The sequence below is a fragment of the Rhinolophus sinicus genome, linkage group LG02, assembly GCF_036562045.2.
Source record: "Rhinolophus sinicus isolate RSC01 linkage group LG02, ASM3656204v1, whole genome shotgun sequence".
Classification (NCBI taxonomy): Eukaryota; Metazoa; Chordata; class Mammalia; order Chiroptera; family Rhinolophidae; genus Rhinolophus; species Rhinolophus sinicus.
In genome coordinates this window covers 127,111,112-127,131,824 of record NC_133752.1, presented here as the reverse complement: position 1 = coordinate 127,131,824, position 20,713 = coordinate 127,111,112, and the positions used below count along the sequence as shown (strand labels likewise).

Below are 20,713 nucleotides of genomic sequence, written 5' to 3'. Positions count from 1 at the left end.
CAAACATGTGAACAGTGATTATGTGTAGTGGTGATTGAGCAGAGACCTGTTTCCTCTTCCTTGTTTACTCACTTGTTTTAAATCACTATATTTTCAAGTTGCTTTCTGGAAATAAAAGATACTTTCCTGCCTGGAAAGTATGAATGAAAGTGAAAATTTTGAAACCTTGCTTATAATTTAGGAATCACTTTCATAATTTTGCAGTTCAATCTATTCTTATTTTTGATCATTTTGTATGTGGCTTTCCCCAACCCCTTCAGAAATTTTTAGGTAGTGTCTTTATCATGATTATGTAAGTTGTGTATATATATATATATATATATATATATATATATATATATATATATATTTTTTTTTTTTTTTTTTTTTTTTTTTTTTTTTCATTTATTGTGCTTGGCACTTGATGGGCCCTTTCAAACTTTATTAAGTTCTTCAGTTTTGGAAATAAAAATTTCCTCTTTTCTTTTTTCAGGATATCTTTTCTTCCTCTTTTTCAGAAACTCTGTTTTTTAGATATTGGATCTCCTGAACTGAGTGATTGATTCTTTAATTTCCTCACTGATTATTCCTTACTGTCCATCTTCTCACATTTTGGTCTACATTTTGGGAGATTTATATCTAACTCTTAGATATTTATCTTCCAGCCATTGTATTTCAGTTATATGGTTCTCCTATGATATTGTTAATATCCAGTTATTTATTTTTATTCTTTAAATTTCATTTTTAACATAATTTTATTCTTGTTTCATGAATGACATATACTCACTTTTCTCTCTGAAGATATTAATTACGGATTTTTGGAAGTTTATTTTTCTGAATTGGTTTTGATTCTTTTGATCTCTCTTTTGTTTGTTTGTCTGTCTTTCATGTTGCAGGCTTTTATCAAATGATCCATGAATGTTTATTCACATTTGAGAATTAGGTTTTGAAAACTGTTTGGAAGCTCTGAATGTATGGATGGAGCTTGCTTGCCTGGTGGAATATTGAGCAGGGAGAATCTGGTTTCATTAGATAAGCCCCAGATATGAATATCAGTATGTCTTTTTTTCCATTTCATTTCTCCAAAGAAAAATCCTCCAATTTCCTGCCTGGGGTCAGATGCCTGGATTCCTGGATACTGTCAACATTTTAGGCATACTCCTCATTCAGGCTTTTGTACTTGCTATTTCCTTTGCTTAGTTTGGTCTTCTAAATATCCATATGGCTTGCTCTTACACTGCTTTCATCTTTACTAGAATTTCCCCTTCTCAATGAGGCGTTTGTTGCCACTCAATCTAAAATTGTCCCCCAACCCTTGGCCCACACTCTTTATCCCCATTGTCTGTTTAATGTTTCTCCTTCATGTCATCTAGCAAAGTATATATTTCAGTCACATTTAGTTATAGTTTTTATTAACTGTTTTCCTCTAATGGAATATAAGTTTCATGAGGGCAGGTGTTTTTGTCTATTTTGTTGACTGTTGCATGCCTAGAATGTGGAATAATACCTGGTAGGTAATAAGGCATCAAGAACATTTACTGATTATTCATTAAATTAATATACAGAGGGTGAGAAAAAATGTGTACACATTTTAAGAAAGGAAATAAAACTATTAAAATTGTAATATTCAATATATACCAATAACAAAAGATCAATGCAGGTCACATTTGACTTCTGCAATTACTAGAGGTGCTCAAAGTGGTTACCATCAGCATCCAGACACTTCTGATTATGGAGAACTACTGCTTGAACAATGTTGACTGAAGTGTTCCCTTGTATACATTTTGTTGGTACCCTCAGTACATTACATTCTTGTAATATTAAAAATATATCTTACCATTGGTGATTTTTCTTATCACTTTTATGCTTAGAAAGTTCTTTTCAATCTATACAGTTATTTATATTTTCTTTCAGTTATTTTATGCTTTCATTATTATACTTTACTTTTTGGACCTTCTGATATTAATTTTGGAATGAGGTATTCTTCTCTTCCTTTCTTTGTTTCCTCCTCTTCTCTCTTCTTTTCTTTCTTGCTTTCTTTTTATTAGTAAACTAATTTTCCCATCAATTTTTTGAGAGATAATCTCTGTTCCCTAAAATGTTTGGGCTATTTTATTTTTAGTGAGCTTATAGTCATAGTTGCAAGCTTTACAGTATTGCTTTGTGTTTTGCTCTATTTGAAGTTCTATTTCATGATTCTCTAACAGGTAAAAAATATGGGCATAAACATGTTTCTTTGTGGTGTTGTACAGTCTTCCTGTCAGAAGTATCTAAACATTATATATATATTTTTATCATATCATATCATATCATATCATATCATATCATATCATAATATATGTAGTTTAAAAATGCTGAATTAAATTGCACTATGAAGTTAATTCTGTTGTCCAGTTCCTGAGACGAATATTTCCTTCCACTTGAAAATCCTAAATGTGGTTATAATTTTGTTAAGTGTCATAGGACTAATGATGCCATAGAACTGTAGACATACATTGTAGTTTTAATAACTCAAATGAAGGCATGTATACATATTTGTTCCTCTCTTTTGTTTTTCTCCCCTAAGGTTCATAATAGCCCTAAGTGCCTTGGTTCAGTGTATTATTGTTATCGGTCAATCAGCTTGTTCTTTTCAGATCAAGTGGAAATTAGAATTTCTGGGCATGAAATAAGAAAGAATGGAATCAGGTAAGACATGATAAATGATACAATGCAAATCACACCATGAATTAATAGCATTTTCAATCATCTCACACTGGAAGTGAATTTTGGAAAGTAGGTAGAGAGAATTTCTTTTCAACAATAACCTTGAAGTTATATCATATAGAGATTAAAACTTCAGTAGTCCCAAAGGCCAAACAGGTGGCCAGGAATCTAACCAGTTTAACCTGCCTAATGCTTATGTAGGATACAAATATGTTTATATATGTGGAGAAAAAAAAATTACATCTTTTTCTAAGAGAGATTTGGAAGAAATCTTTATAGTTTAAGTCTTCAAGTGTTTTTGCCCTCTTTTTATATCTTTTCTTCCATTTGAGCAGGAACTTAAAACTAAACCTCTGGAAGTCTTTTTTCAAATTTTTATGAGTGAACTTTGGGTGACAGTTGAGAATATCCATTAATGTTCTGATAAAGATTCAGAGCTGATACTTAATGGGTTTCTTGAATAGATCGGGGAGTGCCACTTCTGGTTTCCTGTCTGCCAAGAATAAGATATGAGAGTTTGGGGGAAGGGGATATTTATTTAATTGGTGGAAAGTCTTATACATTTTAAACTGGGAATACTGTGGAATAATCCACCTGCTAATCTAAATAATTATAGAGGTACTCAGTCTTAAATATTTCTTGGCTGAGTTATGCCAGGAAAAGTAAATTGTAGGATGGAGCAATTCTATTCATCATTCAGAATTCACTAGCAAGTATCTGAACCATGAGGATTCTTTCCAGCACAATGGCCTTACCAACCTTGGTGCTTTTTTTTCTCAGTTTAGATTCCTTAAGAGGCAGCAGATGGTAGCAGAAAGGGCTTGGATGAAGCACCAGAGGAGCCAGGCACTGATGACATAGTCAGGCGACCCAGAATGGCCCGTCTGTCTCTCTGGGGCTTATTTTTTTGATCAATTGCATTCTGCACTTCTAATTTTCTTATAAAAGAAAGCTTAGGCATTTGAAAGGGAAGATAATGCATTACATGTGTATTTCTTGGAACGAAATTTAAATAGTAATTTAGAATTTTGAGTAACATAATGGATACTTAAAAATTCCTTTATAAAACAGAAATGCCATTAAAGTAGATTTTTAAGAATACTAACCCTTTGTTGAATCAAAGATTTAATATTTAAATTTTAACTCAAAGAGGTTGCATTATAGAAAAAAGTATGGTTTTCTTATTATTCAGCTAAATTGCTTATACTAGTGGTGTATCTGGCCTACGGCCTAATTTACAGGTGCCAAAATGAAATCAAATGCGTGAGGCTCTGTACATCACACCTTACCTCTCTGGGCTTCTCTTCTCTTACCTGTGAAATGAAGGGTGTGGGTACATATGAACCTATGAATAATTTTCAGCATTAATCTGTGCTTTCATTTTATTTTTTATTGTTAATGTTTCCTCCCTAGGTTGCATGGAGTTTTTCCATCTTTATGGGAGAGTATCTGATTTTTACTACTATGCCCAATCTCTAATAGCATTCTTTTGTGTTATAATCACAGTAATGCACCTTTTATTTTCAAAAACAGTTTATTTAATCAATTTACTGTGAAAGAGATCAAATGACAAATGATCAAACCAAAAAATACAATTAACATCCCAGTGTTATGAACTATCTTTATAAAACATGATTCATTTTTTCACGTATAGTTTTTATACCTTGCAAAAATAAACAATATTATTCATACTGACTTTTACTATGCATTGACTGTGAATTCCTCATGCTTATAAATTTTAATAAGAATAGATTACAGAAACAGTTAGCTAGTCTTTTTATTTATTCTCCAATGTAAATTTTTAGTTATTTGCCTATTATAACTAATTCTCTGTAAAAAAAAATACTCTGCAAACATCTTTGTGAAAATGGTTACAGATATTTTGAATTGTTTCTTTAGGGAATATCCTTTTGTTAATGAGTGTGTTTAGTTTTGTCATTTTTGTGCCATGTAGCCGTGCTTTTCCTTAGTTTGAAGTTTTTGAGAGAACTCTCTGAATATACCTGTCAACCTCCCGCCTCACTCATATTATAATTTATAATTTTTAGTGAGCATGGTTATCTTAATAAAAATGATTTTTTCTTTCATTTCTTTAATTATTAGTACCTGCTCTTTTACATGATACTTGTGGATGGAAGAAGAACAGTGTTCTTTCAAAAGTATTTTAGGCAACTTACTGTGATTTTAAAATGTCCAATCATTTAGTTTTCCATAGTTTTCGTATGTCTCCCACATCCTTTGTAAATGCACATTCTTGTGAAAAATGAAAAGAGTAGACATTGGATCAGGAATTTAAATATCCAATGTGACCCATGTTTATATAGGCCAAATTGTATTAACTTAAAAATTATGAGCATAACCACTATGCAGTACTGTAGGACAAAATATTCTATATTCCTAATAATGTATTTTGCAGTGTTAAAACGTAAATTATAGTTAATCATATTTTGATATATTTCTTTTGGAAAACAATAACTTATACCAAAGTAACATTTTGGGGATAGATAGAAGCTACTATTTCCTTACAGTCAATTAAAAATAAAAATGAAATAAAATCAGAATTTGAGCAATGTGTTTACATATTTTGACCATTGTTTGTACTTAGAAGTTTTTCGATTATCTTGAGCTCTCAAGATAAAAATTCATACATTCGAGCTCTCATTATTCAAAATAAGCAAGGTTGTTTTCCAGATTTAAAAAATCAGTGATAATTAGCAGAAGCATTTTTCGTTGATTGAAAGGATCATCCAATTATAAGTATAAAATCTAGATTAATTTGGAGAAACTGATATAATTTTTGTTGTCTTTTTACCGTGTTTCCCTGAAAATAAGACAGGGTCTTATATTAATTTTTGCTCCAAAAGATACATTAGGGCATATTTTCAGGAGATGTCTTATTTTCTCATGTACAACAATCTACATTTATTCAAATACAGTCATGTCATCATCTGGAACATCGTCATAAAGTACTAAATGCATCTGTCTGGCTGATGATCTTAACTTGGGCTTATTTTCAGGGTAGATCTTATTTTCGGGGAAACATGGTATTTCCATATCATATTTTTCAAAAAATATCAAGATTTCCTATAGAATAGTAGGGTGGAAAATCTAACTACATAGTTTAATTCAATAATTTTGTATAATAATTATCTTTGTTTAATTGACCAGTTACTTCAAGAAAGAAATAAACCCTCTGTAATTGATCATTCCTGATAATTCTTTGATTGCTTTGTTATATTTTTTCAAGTTTAACATTACCTCAGACAATTGGACAGGTTTCCATTGAGAAACTAGCTGACTACATTCTGGTGAAAACAACCTTTGGTTTTTCATTGGCTTGGGATGGAATATCTGGAATTTACCTCAAAATATCAGATGTGCATAAAGGGAAATCGTGTGGCCTATGTGGGAACTACAATGGCATTCAATCTGACGATTTCATCATTCTACAAGGTAAGGGGAGCGGAAGAAATGTATAGGTACTTCTGAGGTCTTTTCCTTCACGGATAAACCTTTTTGTACCCAGAAGAGTATATCACAACTTGTTCTAGGTTGGGTAAAATTAGTAGCTATCACTTGCCTGTTTCAGTGATTTTAAGTGAAGCTTGAGTAGGAAAATATTTTTGTGTCATTCTTGAGAACCATGAGCTAGTCTACATTTGCTAAATTGAGATACAGGACTTACTCATGTAACAAATATTAACTGAACATTTTACTTTGTGTCAGGCACTGTTGTAGGAGCTTGGGATACATCAGTGAACAAAACAAAACAAAGACTTCTCCCGTCTCAGGGCTTATATTTTAATGACTCAGACCCATTTGGAACAAAATTGTCCACTTTTGGACAAAAATTATTTTGCATCCAGTCTTGATAGGAATAAATTAAATAACTGCCAAATAATAGTTTTGTAAAGATGATGAAATGTGAACACTATTTTAAAAGTTAAATAATAACGTGGAAAGAGTTTATTATGTATAGTGATGTACCTATCATCATTTATCTATTCATTCAAAGTCATAAAACTAATCTTAGTGAACTATTAAAATGAGTTCTGTTTCAAATTGGGTACTAGTGTGTAATGGCTACAAAATAAGAGAGTCACAGGACATAATCATAATTTAGGTCCACACAGAGAGGTGTAATAAAAAAAATAATACTGTTCTTAGTACCGGCAGACATGTTTTGAATCTTGTTCCAACTCTTATAAGCTCTGTGATTTGAGGCAACTCATTTAATCTCTCTGATGCTCAGTCACTTCACTAAAAGATAGGAATATAATAATTCTTAACTTGAAGAGTTATCAGTGATAATAAGAATATACCTCGATATTATTTATAATACTTCATATGAGCATGTAACTATATTATTCCCAACCCTTACAGCATCCTGCATGGTGGGTAGTGTTTTCTCAATTTTTATAATGACACAATGTTACCTGTCCACTATAACACAGCTTGTAAATGCTGCTGTCAGGGTTGGATTACAGATCTGACTGGCTCCCCATCCTGTGTTTAGATAAATATTTGAGAAATTTACTTTTAATCTATAAAGTGCTATGTAATACTTTTTCATATTGTAAAATTAATGGAGAATAGTCGCCCGTATGTTGTGTTTTAAGGGCCAGTGAAAATTCTACTTAGAGTGTGGGTTCTGGAGTCAGACTGTGGGGTTCCAATTGTGCTTTGCCACTTTTTTAACTTTCTAAGTTTAATGATATAATGGTATTATATACTTTCTAGAGTTACAAAGATTAAATGAGACAATCCATGTAAAACACTTTGTACACTGCCTGGCATAGTTAATGCTCAATACATTTTGGCTAATTTATAACCATCTCCATTTGGTCTCAATAAGCCTATAATGGAGCTGAAATGAAAATGTTTGATTAAAGACATTGCTTTAAGAGGCCTTTGTTAAAATGCAAACATTTTACCCAAGATCGATAACGCCTCGCCAGCATTAGATTACGAGTGGCTAGACAAAAGAGCAGCGCTCCAAGGAGTCAGTTTCCTCATGTGTAAAATGGAGATAATAATAATGACCCTGAGAACTTCCAGCCTGTGAGGATCAAATGAGAAAATGTAAGCGAAAGTATTCAAACGTCTGGAAATACAATACTAATACACAGTGTTAGGATCATCATGAAATGGTCTTTTGAATCTAGTTGAGTATTTAGCCTGAGAGGGCTCACAGACTTGGAAGTAGGGTTTTGACTCAGGCAGAACCAGTCAGATGGTAATTCCTAGTTTATTTTTCTTTTGTATCAAAGCTTCATGAAAAAAAAAAAATTCATTTCTCAGAGTTAGACAAGACGGCTATGGGCAATTCGGCTGGGACATCGGGAGCATATCGTATAAAGGTCAGGATAGAAAATAGCATCTGCTCTGGTTAGAGACAGAGAGATGCAGATTAGGATCTGAGTTCAGAGTCAGACAGAGTTTGATAACCCGGAACATAAAATGGCTGCCCACAGCGAAGTAACTGGGGCAGCATGTAAAAGGGTGTTAGCAGATTGTAAATGGGAGAAGCCTGGCAGGGGGCAAGTGGACTAAATATGACTGAACTGACAAAGGCAAAGAGGACTCTGGAAAGTATGTGGAAGTTGGGAGCCTAGAGAGAATTTTCAGCTTTTTCCCAATTTTATTTGGTGCACAGAGCAATACAAACTAATTTACAATAATTTATAGGACTTGAACTTGCCCTCTGATTTTCTCCCATATTGTAATAATGAAAGAAAATGTCTACAGATGAGCTATTTTACCTTTAGCTTTAAGATGCCTAGTATTTTCTTGAAACTCAGCCTGTGTTTTGCTGATTAGATAAATCTTTGGAAGCAGTGAGGTAGTTTAATTGAATGCCATTGAATGCGTAATTTCTTCACAGTGATTAAAATTGCATTTCTCTCTGCACTCCTACTCATTCTTCAGGGATGACTTCACAAAGAAATGAGGCTTTTCAGAATTTCTGGGGATATAGAAAGATTTTAATTTGTTGTTTAATTGAGATTCTTATTCCTTAATTTATGTCTATAGCTAGGTACATATCAGCATAGAAACCTTTGTTTACTCTTGATTTTTCTCAACGTAATAATTAATAGTGCTTCACTTTCATTCTCAGAAATGTCCCAATATGGACAATAAATTTCTCTCCCCCCATATACATATATATATATATTTCTTTTTTAATTTTTTAAAAAGATTTTATTGGGAAAGAGGAATGGGACATTATTGGGGAACAGTGTGTTTTTTTCCCAGGACCCATCAGCTCTAAGTCAAATTGTCCTTTTAGTCTTAGTTGCTGAGGGTGCAGCTCAGTCAATCTAGTTGCGGGGGGCACAGCCCACCATCCCACGCGGGAGTCCAACCAGCAACCTTGTTGCTGAGAGCATATGCTCTAACCAACTGAACCATCCAGCTGCCCCTCCCGGGCTCGGTGGCAGCTCATTGTCTTCACTCTAGTTGCAGAGAGTGTAGCTCACTGGCCCATGTGGGAATCGAACCAGCAACCGTGTTGCTCAGAGCTCGTGCTCTAACCAACTGAGCTATCCATCCACCCCTCTATTTATACTTTATAGAAAGTATTTTTGTTTTAGTTTTCCAGGCTCTCAGACCACCAATTGACTTGGATTAAAGTCTCATAATAACCAACTTTTGTGATTCTTTTATTAATGCAATATAGTATAAATAGCTAAATATGTGTTTGAAAAGCTGGAATTAAATTGAACTCTATCAAATATATGGTGATGCAAGGAGAACTGACTCTGGGTGGTGAACACACAATGTGATTTATAGATGATGTAATACAGAATTGTATACCAGAAAGCTATGTATCTTTACTAACAATTGTCACCCCAATAAACTTTAATTAAAAAAAATAAAATGAAATAAAGTGAACTCTAAGGAATTGTCTAGGTTGTTTAGTCACATTAAAATTTGTGCATAAATATTAATTGGGCCTTTAGGAAATATTTTTGGTTCTGTAGACTTTCAAAAATGATATTTTAAAATAAAATATGACTATAAATTTTCTCTTTAAGAGAACATCAGTTTTTCCCTTTTTAAATAATTGCATTCCAGTGGGTCCATGCTTAGTTCAGTGTGTAACTCTTCCAATAATATCAGAGATAATGAAGTAGGCCAGACAAGTTTGAAAGCTCTAGGCTTCTAATAATCCAGTTAATAAATATTGCAAATTCCCTTTTATTTATTCATTCACCTATTTAGCAAATGTATTTTGAGCACCTACTGTGTACTAGATACTAAACTAGGGATACAGCAAAAGGACACCTTAAACAAATTCTCTCCCTTCCTATAGTAGGCATTATAGTGAAAGACAAAATAAATAAAGAAACAAATTAAAGCATAATTTTTGTGAATGATAGTAGCCGTGAAGAAAAAGGAGGTGGGGGTGGGGGAAGGAGATTAAGAGTGATAGAACAGTGTGTGCTTGGTAGTCTAGATCATGTGACAGAAAAGGGCTCTCTGAAGAGGTCATATGGAACAGATGCTTAAATGAACAAGGGAGACAGCAGAGGGAAGAATGGAGGGAAGAGTGATTTTTGAAGAGCAAAGAACAAGAGCAAGGTGGGAATGAGTTTGAGTGAAGAACAGTATAAAGCCAGTATGACTGGAGTAGGTTGAGCAAGAATAGGAGTAGAAGATATAGGAGGGGCAGGGGTGGGATGAGGAGGGTGGAGGAGGTTGGGGGATGGGGGTGTACAAGGGCCTGATCAAAGCCAGTCTTCACGGCCACAGTACAGTTTGGGGTTTTACACCAAGAGAGCAAAACATTGTTATAGATGAACTCCTACAGTCTTCCCAACAATTGGTAGTAACACACGGATATTATCTTCCCCTCTTGAAGGTGCTAAAAGAGTGTCACCAAACATTTGGCTGGAGATTTTTGATTCTAGTGGTACTGTAGCTCGTCAGCAACAGTAGACCTGTGGCTATAGAAACCTATGTGCTGGAGAACCTAAAACTCCAATCTAAAGTCTAACTGTCTTAGATGGAACTTAGGGATGGCATCTAGTTCAGTACTGCTAAGTCCTTGAGAGTTACGATTCAGCCTTTGAATGTGAGAGACAGGATTAATTTTTCATTAATTATGAAACTGGTTCTCAGGCCAGGTGCTGAGACCATTTAAACTTGGGTTGGAGCAGAGAGTCCAGAGTGTTCACCACCGACTGTTTGTTGCTGCACACGTATCAGCTCCTGAATCTTTTCTCTGAATAATGCTGTCCTGAGCATGTTTAGAGATTTTTCATCATGTTCAGATGAAACTAATTAACTTCTTTTCTTTTTTATTTTATTTGAAAAGTATCAGAATTTACTATGAATTTGATTTAAATAGGACATACAGGATACATCTTAGGTGCCTCAAGGAATCATGTCTCAACATTTTTCCTTTTACTCCTAAGTTTATGCTGTCTGTAAATTATCAAAGATGTTTACAAACAATTTAATAACATATCCATTTTTTAAGTAAACTACATTAACTTATTTTAAATTTGGATTCCATACCAAAGGAGTTGTGTAACTCTCCTGGTGTACCAAGGTACAATGAACTCTGCACTGCAGAGAATATGGTTGAATATTAAATAGTATATGGACTTCTTATGGTGTGGTTCTGTTTTACTTGATTTACTTTTGCAAGCACTGTATTTCTTTTTTTGTTCTGTTTTGTTTTTTACTTTTTTTGTTAGTTTCAGGTGCACCAAACAATGTAATAGTTAGACATTTATCATTTATATCCCTCACACAGTGATAACCCCCCTACCCCCATCTACTACCCCTCTGACATCACACAGAGCCATTACATTTCCACTGTCTCTATTCCTAATGCTGTACTCTGCTTCTTGTAAATAAATAAATATATATATATTTAATTAATATATATATGTGTGTATATATATGTGTATACATATATATATATGTGTGTGTATATATATATACATATATATATATATATATATATATATATATATATATATATATATATATATATATATATAATTGTATTTGACATTCATTATTGTTCAACTTCAGCTTCAGGTGTACAGTGCAGTGATCAGGCATCTACATCATCCCTGAGGTGGTCTCCCTGAATTCACTTCTTAGTCTTTTCTTCTCCCGATGTCTTTTCCAGTCTTTCACTATCTGTGTGACTGTCCTCTGAAATCCTCACAAGGGCTCAAAACATGTATATTTTTTATTGTTGTGTACCCCTAATATGTAACTACAATTTTAGTAAGGTTCTGACTAATGTCAAATATAATGGGAGGGCTTTCTGAAAACTTTCACACCAAACTTTGACTTAAGTTTCTTAAGTTTTGTGCATATTTTTCTCCTGTCTATTGCACAAGCTGTAGGCCAATTAGGGATTTACTGGTGTTCAAGTTGTACCATTCATCTTCAATCCTTTGTCGTGTTGCTTCAATGAAGTTTCCTTTTTCTCTCCAATGATATTAACTTTTCTTTGGTGCTTCCACTTTGTTCAATTTATCTTTATTATACTAAAGTAATGTTACAGTCTAATATCATTGATAAGCATAGAATTATTGAGTTTTACTTTTTGACCAGGAAGTTTATGTTGACAAACTATGTGTTTGTGGAAAGTGATACTATTACACATATTTTTGTGTGTGTCTTTATGTGAAATAGAGGACTACACAGAAGACATTGCCATGTTTGCAAATAGTTGGTTGGTACAAACTCCAGATAATATCAGATGTGTACCCACACCCTCAGATTTTCCAAATCCATGCTCCAGTGGAATGCCAGCATTTGAGGTAAATTTGATGTGAAAAATTTGGGCATGTTGGGTGTAATGCACATATATTGTATTTGCATATTTAACATTAAGCATTTTTAGTGCAAACACTACAGAATTCAACACTATTAAATTTAGGAAATGTAACTACAACAGGAATAACTTTAAGATTATTTCAGAAATAATGAATGTGATGAGTTTCATAAAAACAGTGCTCTTTACAAAATTATGTAGTTATAAAATGTTGGTTAAAATTTCTAAGTGGAAATTACCTTCTCTTTCCTGGTAAGAACAGAGACTCTTGTAAATAGATAAGTAGAAAAAATGAGAGTACACCGTATTATTAAATATGTTCTAGTGACTGCCATTTTTTTCTGCACAGGCAATCTTCTTCAAGTGTCAGATACTGTTGCAGTTTCCTTTTTTGAGCTGCCATGAATATATTGACCCATATTTATATATAGCCAGCTGTGTTAATGACCTTTGCAAGTAAGTGAAATGATTAGTATTTGCAATAAAGTTTTCTTTACCCAAAAATGAAGAGCCAAAACCACTTCTGTAACTTAGCCATCCCAGCAGTTCACAAAGTATAATGGGGAATGTAAAACAAAAACTATGCTAATAGCTATTAAAAGCTTACTGGATAACAGGTACAGTCTTAGTGTTTTATATAAGCAGCATGAACAGAATACAGCAATTCTTAAATATTTTTTTATGCCACTAATCCCTTTGAGAGTCTAGAGATGTCTATAGACTCTTTTGCAAAATAATGTTTTGAAATACATGTAATAAAACACATTAAGTTTACAAAGGAAACTATATTGAAATAGTTATCAATATAGTAAAAGAAATGAATTTCTGATATATGTGCTTTTTTATATACATTTCATGTCTAATAAGTGCTATAGTTTGACATAGTGATGGGTGTAAACAACATTTTGAGATATCTGCTGCAGTTACAATGAAAACAATAAAACGAGATATGAAATATATTGGTGAAAGTCACAGATACTGCTAAAAATATCTTGATGTGTTACCTACATGTATAATTGAGGAAAATGCTAAATTTCACCTGGAGATTCGTGAAACTAAACATGTAATATTTTTCCCATCCAAGGTCACAGACTCCTGCATTCTCTTCCAGGTTAAGAACACCTAGACTAGGTGGTTTCTAGAGAACAAATTCAGTGAGACCCATCATAATATGTTCATCAATGTAGAATTTACTATAAATTACCCATTATTGAGGTGAAGTTCTTTCTACTATATTTTTATTCAAAAATTTACCAAGCATATCTGATTAGCTTCTTGAAGGTTCAAGAACATCCCAAGAAATTTTAGCAAAACTGCATTTTTTTAAAAAGAATCTCAAGAAGTGTAAATGATACGTGGGAAATTTGTTGTAAGAGGCCAGACTAATTTTTGGTTGAGTGAAACCACTTAAATGGCATCTTGGGTAGCTTATTAAGAGGTTTAAGTTTATTAAGGTGAGAACAAAGAGGGAAGGTTGAGGTAGTATTAAATTGTCTTATTCATAACTACTGAGCTTTAATTAAATGGAGATTATTACAAAAATAATGAATATAATGGTATTTTCCAGATATTAACATAAGCTTATTTGAGACACTTGTTAATTTTTAGTAAAAAGCAGTTATATCTTTATATGTATAGTCTCTAAATTTTACAAATTTATGAACTAACTCTTTGAAAGGGCTTCCCCTCCACCTGAAATATCGGGTGTTGACCTTACTCTATATTTTACAACATTCTGTTCCCTATTTGGTTTTATTTTTCATTTAAGCACTATATTGTTCTAGCTCTGTTCTTTCATTCAGTCTCTTTTTTTGAGGATCGCTATAGGTAGTTCATGGTCCTTATTTAGCCATGTGTATGGAATTAAAAATTGTTCTTATTCCATGGAGACTCATTCTTGGACCATTCTCCAGTAGTCTTTACACCTGTCTTTATCATTATCTTTCGTACTCACCTCTTAAGTAGACTGAGATAAAGTGTCATTTGGCAGGGACTGGAAAGTCCTTCTCTGTTTATTAGTTAGGATATTGTTTGGCTGCTTCAATTGCCAAAGTATCAGTGACTTCAATTAAATTGAATGCTTATATTTCTCCCACACAAAATCCAAGCTGGTAAGTGGTCCTGGGTTTGTACCAGGTGCCCACTCCATAAGATTTCCAATAACTCAGTGATACTGATCCTATGTCATCCCCAGGGCCTTATTCTCAGTTTCTGGGGGACTGTTCTCAATTTCACGACCCAAACTGGCTTATCACTACCATGTCCATATTTTTGCCCTTTGCAAAGGAGGTAGAGGGCTGGCAGCTTTTTGCTTTTTTTTTTTTTAAAGTGACCTGGAAGTCTCATGTACGTTCCCATTTTTAATCCTTTGGCCACGATTGCTGGGAAATGTTGTCTGACTGGGCAGCCAAATGCTTGGTAAAAGCTTGGAGGTTCTAATACTGAAAAGAAGAAAAGGGAACTGGGACAAAGCCAGTCTCTGCCACACTCACTTGGTCTGCAATTTCATCACTGAGAAACTAACATTTATGTCTTTTGAAATTTTGTTATCTTTAAGCTTTGGGTTTTGAAACCTAATTGCTTTCTAGAGGGCAAATAAAAATAGCAGGATAGAGAAACATCTTTTACTGAATGAAATCATCTGAGACCTTATGCGGTATGTTTGGGGTGATGAGGCCAGGTTTGGGGGCAGAGCAGGCACATAATATGAAAAGAAGGGCATTATTAATTGAGTAAGTTGTCACTGATAAAATGGAAGCGAGAAGCTCTCAGAGTTAGGCTTTCACTCCTCACAATATGTCACCCAGGACTCAAACTACATACGTTCTTTCTCCCCTAAAGGAAATATTCATATTAGGGGACTGCGTCACAAGGATCCTATACTATGAGAATAGCCTTGTGACTACTGAACTCAAGTTCATTTCCTGCTTGGATTGTGCTAGTGTATTGCATTTGATTCAACACACATTTTCTGAGCATCTACTCTGAGCATTGTGCCACACCATGGAGAAACAGAAACAATTTACACATGATCCCTGTCCTGGGAACTTGGATTCTAATGGCGCTAGAAACAGGTCTCCAACAGTGACATATGTCCTAAATGCAAAGTACTCCGGATGTGCAGGAGAGAACTACTGATTCATCAGGGATGCCTCGTAAAGCGCCACAGAGGAGATGACGTCTGAGTTAGAGCTTAAAGGATGAGACAATACCAATTCTTGAATTTAAGCCCTCCTTCTGCTCCTAAGATTGATAAACCTACCAGCAAGGAAATGATTCTAATTTTGTCACACCAAAGTCATTGACTTAAAAACAGTTATTTCTGAATGCTCATTTTCCTTACTAAAGTTTACATCCAAAATAGACAAATAAGCTCGTTTGCTGTGAGTTTACATGTAATGTCACAGAGTAACATAGACAACAAATGGTAGCTATTTTATTAATAGTTGCATTGGGCTGGAAAACCAATATTCCGTACTTTGTTAGCTTTCAAAGCCTCTACTAATTGTAGGAAATAATGCACATATTTAAAGGTAAATCATAAACCTAATATCTTTCTAGGAATTCAATAATTTTAGCTTACCCTGTTTTTCAGAGACTTTTCTTGTTTGGAGGTTTAGAATATTTTCTGAGCTCCTGAACTTTATATGCTCAGTTCCTTTTTCCTTCTAAAGCTCGGTTAATTGGACTAGATAAGCGCATGACTCCAATTACAGAAGCACAGGATAAGTGCAATTTGAGACGGATGGCTTTTACAATAGAGATACTGAAAATGCTAAGGTTCACAAAATGCAACATTCTCAAGGTCATTATCTTAACATTCAAGATATTTAACTATTCAATTTGGAGTTTGAGTTGGGTTGAAAAACAGGCCCACTACCTTATTATAAAACCCTGCTTATTTTATAGATACCTTGTTAATCTGCTTTGGAAATTGGTTGACCCCTTATATTTTGTTTGGGGGAGGTTCTAGGGTGATTATAAGAAAATAATTAGAGATTATTTACTTTGGCAATATTATAAAAGTAACTAGCTTTAGTAATTTAAACTTGAAAGAATTAAACATCTTTTAAATCTTAAGTTAAATGCTGTTTATTCAACCTTTCAAAAGTGCTGCAAATTATTAGTATTGGTTTTATTCCAGCACATAGACTATCAAGAGCATGGTTTCTTTGAAATAATTTTCATATTTGGTGCTTTCATTGCAATAGGATTGTATCTGTTGTAATAGGACTTATTAAATTCTAAAAAGTCTGGGATGCTTTGTGTAGGAGCCAAAAAATACATATAAGGATTCTGGAAGAATGTCGTAATTAAAACAGAAATCTTTTTCAGTATAGGCCCTCGAATCAAAAGAAAAATGGTCAAATTATTGAAAGACTTTGCTGCAGACAATTTACCTAGGCTTTTCAGCTGGGATCACATGTTGATTTGTTTTCTGCATTATTGCACCTAATACATTATACTGTATGTAAGCTGACATCAGTTAATTTTGGAACATTCACCACATTCTCACCATTTCTAGGGATCAGGAACTCAAAAACATAGATTCTGTCAGTACTTTCAGTGTGATTCTGGCTCTGTCTTTCCACTTTCTAGAACTGACGATGACGATACCTACTGTCGAGCAGCCACCGAGTATGCGAGAGCCTGTTCCCATGCTGGCTACCCTATCCAAGGCTGGAGAGATGACTTCCCAGCATGCAGTATGTTTCCTTATTTTCTATGTCCTGTGTACTTTGGTTAATTTTAGGCTTATCCTAGTACTCAGAACTGATGAAGTGAAGGATATGTTATTGATGAAGTAACATTGGTAAACTTGCAAACTTTTTGAAACACTAAACTTTCTTTGAAAAAGAAGTGACTAAAGTTGACTTACAGGTGCTCTGTTTGCCCATTTCAGCTGACAAATGTGATGATAGCTTTGTCCATCGGGATTGTATCAGTTGTTGCCCACCCACCTGCACATTTGACAGACAGTGTCTTGGGAGCAATCTCCAATGTCTTGATGGATGTTACTGTCCAGATGGTAAGTGTTTCATGAAGGAAACCATGTTCACACTCATGGAAATTAGCATCCTGTGATTTGAGAACCACATTGCCACATCCTCTCCCAGGTCATCCATGAGGGCTGTTGTCATTTTCTACCCTTGTAGGATTTGGTTTTTATTTTGGGCTGCTTTTCTGTAAGAAAAAGGCTCATTACTTTGTAAATTTCTCAGGAAATTTGGAATCTGGAGTTCTGAAATCTTTTATTTCATTGCATATTTAAAAATATTTAATCATTTATGAAAGCAATTTCAGAAAAAAAAGCCTTCACATGTTGGCAACACAAGATTTTAGTCCTGATGTAGCTTTAATATTTGAAATTAGAAGTAATATAGCAAATGATACAGGTGGGATTTAAACTTAGGAATGACTTCTACACCAATAGATCTTTTTAAAGAAGAATACTGAGGATTCACTCAAAACTTTTTATTCTTACAGATTAAAAAAAAAAAAAAAAAAAAAAAAAGAAACCCAGAGAGTTAAGTGACTTTACCACTGTCATGTAGTTAATATGAGTGAGGAGTACTTGGAACCAGATAGGTGACCTCAGTCCACTGCTGTGTCAGTGCTACTCAAAGTAGGATCTTTGGACCAGTGTCAGGCCTGAATTGTTTGTTACCAGTCAATGATGAGATAAGAAGTTTGCACCAGAATATAAGTCAATGCTTCCTCCATTTAGAAAGTCTTACACAGAAAAAAAGTCGGCTGAATGAAGCAGTGTGCTTAGTAACATAGCTGATTTACATTCTGGCTCAACCACCTTTACTCATTAGAGAGAATAACAAACACAGTTCCACTGTATTTGCCCTTTGAGTAGCACTGGCTGGCTATTTATTATATGTGTGATGATAGTGTAAATCTCTCATTGTGAGATGAACAGAGATTAAACCAAGAATATATATTCTCCTTCTCTTCTTCCCTTCTTTCTTCAAAAGCAAGGAAACACTATCTAGTCTCCTTGATTCTATGTGATGAACCTTGAGTTTTTAATAGCAAGTCATGGGATAACAAAAGTTGAAAACCACTGAAATAGACTTTCATAAGGTAGTTGCTGATTGAGGTAGAACCAGGATGTTGGTAACCTCCTTGAAAGTAAAGAAATTTGTATTTCATTATCTAGTGTAAGCAGGTATTCAGTAAAAGTTGCTTGAATTATTATACTCAAAGAATGTGATCTCTTATTTCTTTTGAAGTTTGATACATATTTTTCTTAACTAGGCCTCATAATGGAAAACGGAACTTGCATCCTCTTGGAAAATTGCCCATGTAGTTTTCATGGATTAGCTTATTCAGTTGGTTCAAAAATTGAACAAGAATGCACTGAATGGTATGTGATCAATGCACAGCCAGTTGTTTCTGGGTCCCTGGTTAGTTGACAACTTCACCATGACATGGTTTAAAAGAATACACTTGTTACTGATTTTCTTCCAAAACTTCCAAGACATAATTTGCATTTTATTTAAAATCTGTAGAGTGGTGGAGGGCATCTATATCTTCTTTTATGATGCAATTCTTCTCCCTTCCCTTGGTAATTCCATAAAACCTTTAACCATGTAGAGTCTGTTGTATTTTCTTATTATTTGTAATCACTTATTTGCACATACTTTTGCTCTTAGAACTCAATGGTGCTCTTGACTGTCTCTACTGGATACTTGAAAAAGTGACTCTCCATATTGCCTGCCAATTTTTGGCCATGAACTGAGATGTTTAGAATTTCTTATTAAGTTAGCTAAGACTAGTGTAGGCAAGCATTAATTCCTCTAGGGCAGTCCTAAAAAGAAATAGAGATCTAAATGTCATCAGGCTCTTTCCCCTTTGGTGTCAGTGTATATAACGGGAATGCAATTGGATAACTAAGCCAGTTCTTAGATACTGATTTGAGTTTCTGCCTTTTACAGACTGTTTCTGTCCTCCAGAACTCCTATCTTTTTGATGGTAGAATTTATCTTACATAAGAAGACATCTTTTCTCTCTTTAATGGCTGATGACCCTTGAACCAATTTTCTTAGTTTGTAGTAGATGAGTTAATTGTCTAACTCTTTATGCATAATAGGCAAATACTGTTTTTGTGTGTATGACCTTTTTGAGTTTAAGTAATGAAAGAAGGTAAAAAACAGAAGTTCTCTGTTTGCTTACTACTCCCTTTGTATCAGCTTTAGTGATTTTAAAGTATGACACAATAAATAATTTAAGTGCCGGCCAACCAAGTTTACCAGTTAATTGAATTTGGGCAGAGAGAAATATGTTTTGAGTCAGATTATTTTGAGCCTATAAACATGATATATTTTGGTACATTAATCAATACATTGATGCAATCAATGCAGTTTATCTACACCAGTAGATTAATATTTTTATCATTTCATTTAGCGTATGTGTTGGTGGAGTTTGGAACTGCACTGAGCATGACTGTCCAGGTAATTTTTAAAATGTTTTTAAAGAAAATGTCTCAATTTTTTTGAAATTGAGGAAGAAGACAGTACTGATTTTTATGAGGTCATCTCATATATAATAAGAGAGATATAAACATAGATATTCAGAGGACAAATGGAAAATTGAATCGATGATATTTAGCAGACAAATTTAGTAAAAAATAATAAAATAGTAAAAATATTACAAAACCTAAAACATGTGGAAGAGCTATTATTTAGTAAACTTTAAATTAAATTGAATAACATAATTTAGTAAGTTTGTCAAACTAATAAATTTTAAACATTTTAGTTATTCTTTTTGATACATGATTATTTACCCTATGTTGACATCCTGTCTTTTAAGAATAAAGAATTTCTTCCTCCTCCTTCTCTTTCTTCTCTCTGTCCTCCTCATTTTCACTATGTTTTTGTTGTTAGTTCAATGCTCCGTTGTAGGTGATTCTCATTTTACAACTTTTGATGGTCGACACTATTCTTTTATTGGAATGTGCCAATACATCCTAGTGAAAGGAACTGGAAAAGATAAATTCACACTTACTTTACAGAAAGCTCACTGTGAGCAGGTAAGAATATCTCTAAATGACAGGAGGAATGTTCACTTTTTATTTTTTTGATTCAAACTTCACCTCTAGGTTAAGAATGGTAGCACAAATGAGTATAGTTATTTTCTTCAAAAATAAGACACCATTGGTTGTTAGATGCATCATTAATTATCCTATATACTACAAAGAAAGATAAACACATC

At 33.8% G+C, this 20,713-nt stretch overlaps 1 protein-coding gene across 2 annotated transcripts in view; it reads left to right on the top strand.

Annotated features, from left to right (window-relative positions):
• The window catches only part of OTOGL (otogelin like), a 142,526-nt gene that overhangs the window by 15,305 nt on the left and 106,508 nt on the right, over positions 1 to 20,713 (top strand). For both annotated transcript variants that reach the window (XM_019751251.2, XM_074325364.1), the window contains 9 exons: positions 2,546 to 2,667; positions 5,933 to 6,138; positions 12,349 to 12,476; positions 12,840 to 12,946; positions 17,090 to 17,196; positions 17,394 to 17,519; positions 18,758 to 18,866; positions 19,907 to 19,953; positions 20,386 to 20,531. In XM_019751251.2, the coding sequence (XP_019606810.2) occupies positions 2,546 to 2,667; positions 5,933 to 6,138; positions 12,349 to 12,476; positions 12,840 to 12,946; positions 17,090 to 17,196; positions 17,394 to 17,519; positions 18,758 to 18,866; positions 19,907 to 19,953; positions 20,386 to 20,531 (1,098 nt within the window). The remainder of the gene's footprint in view (positions 1 to 2,545; positions 2,668 to 5,932; positions 6,139 to 12,348; positions 12,477 to 12,839; positions 12,947 to 17,089; positions 17,197 to 17,393; positions 17,520 to 18,757; positions 18,867 to 19,906; positions 19,954 to 20,385; positions 20,532 to 20,713) is intronic.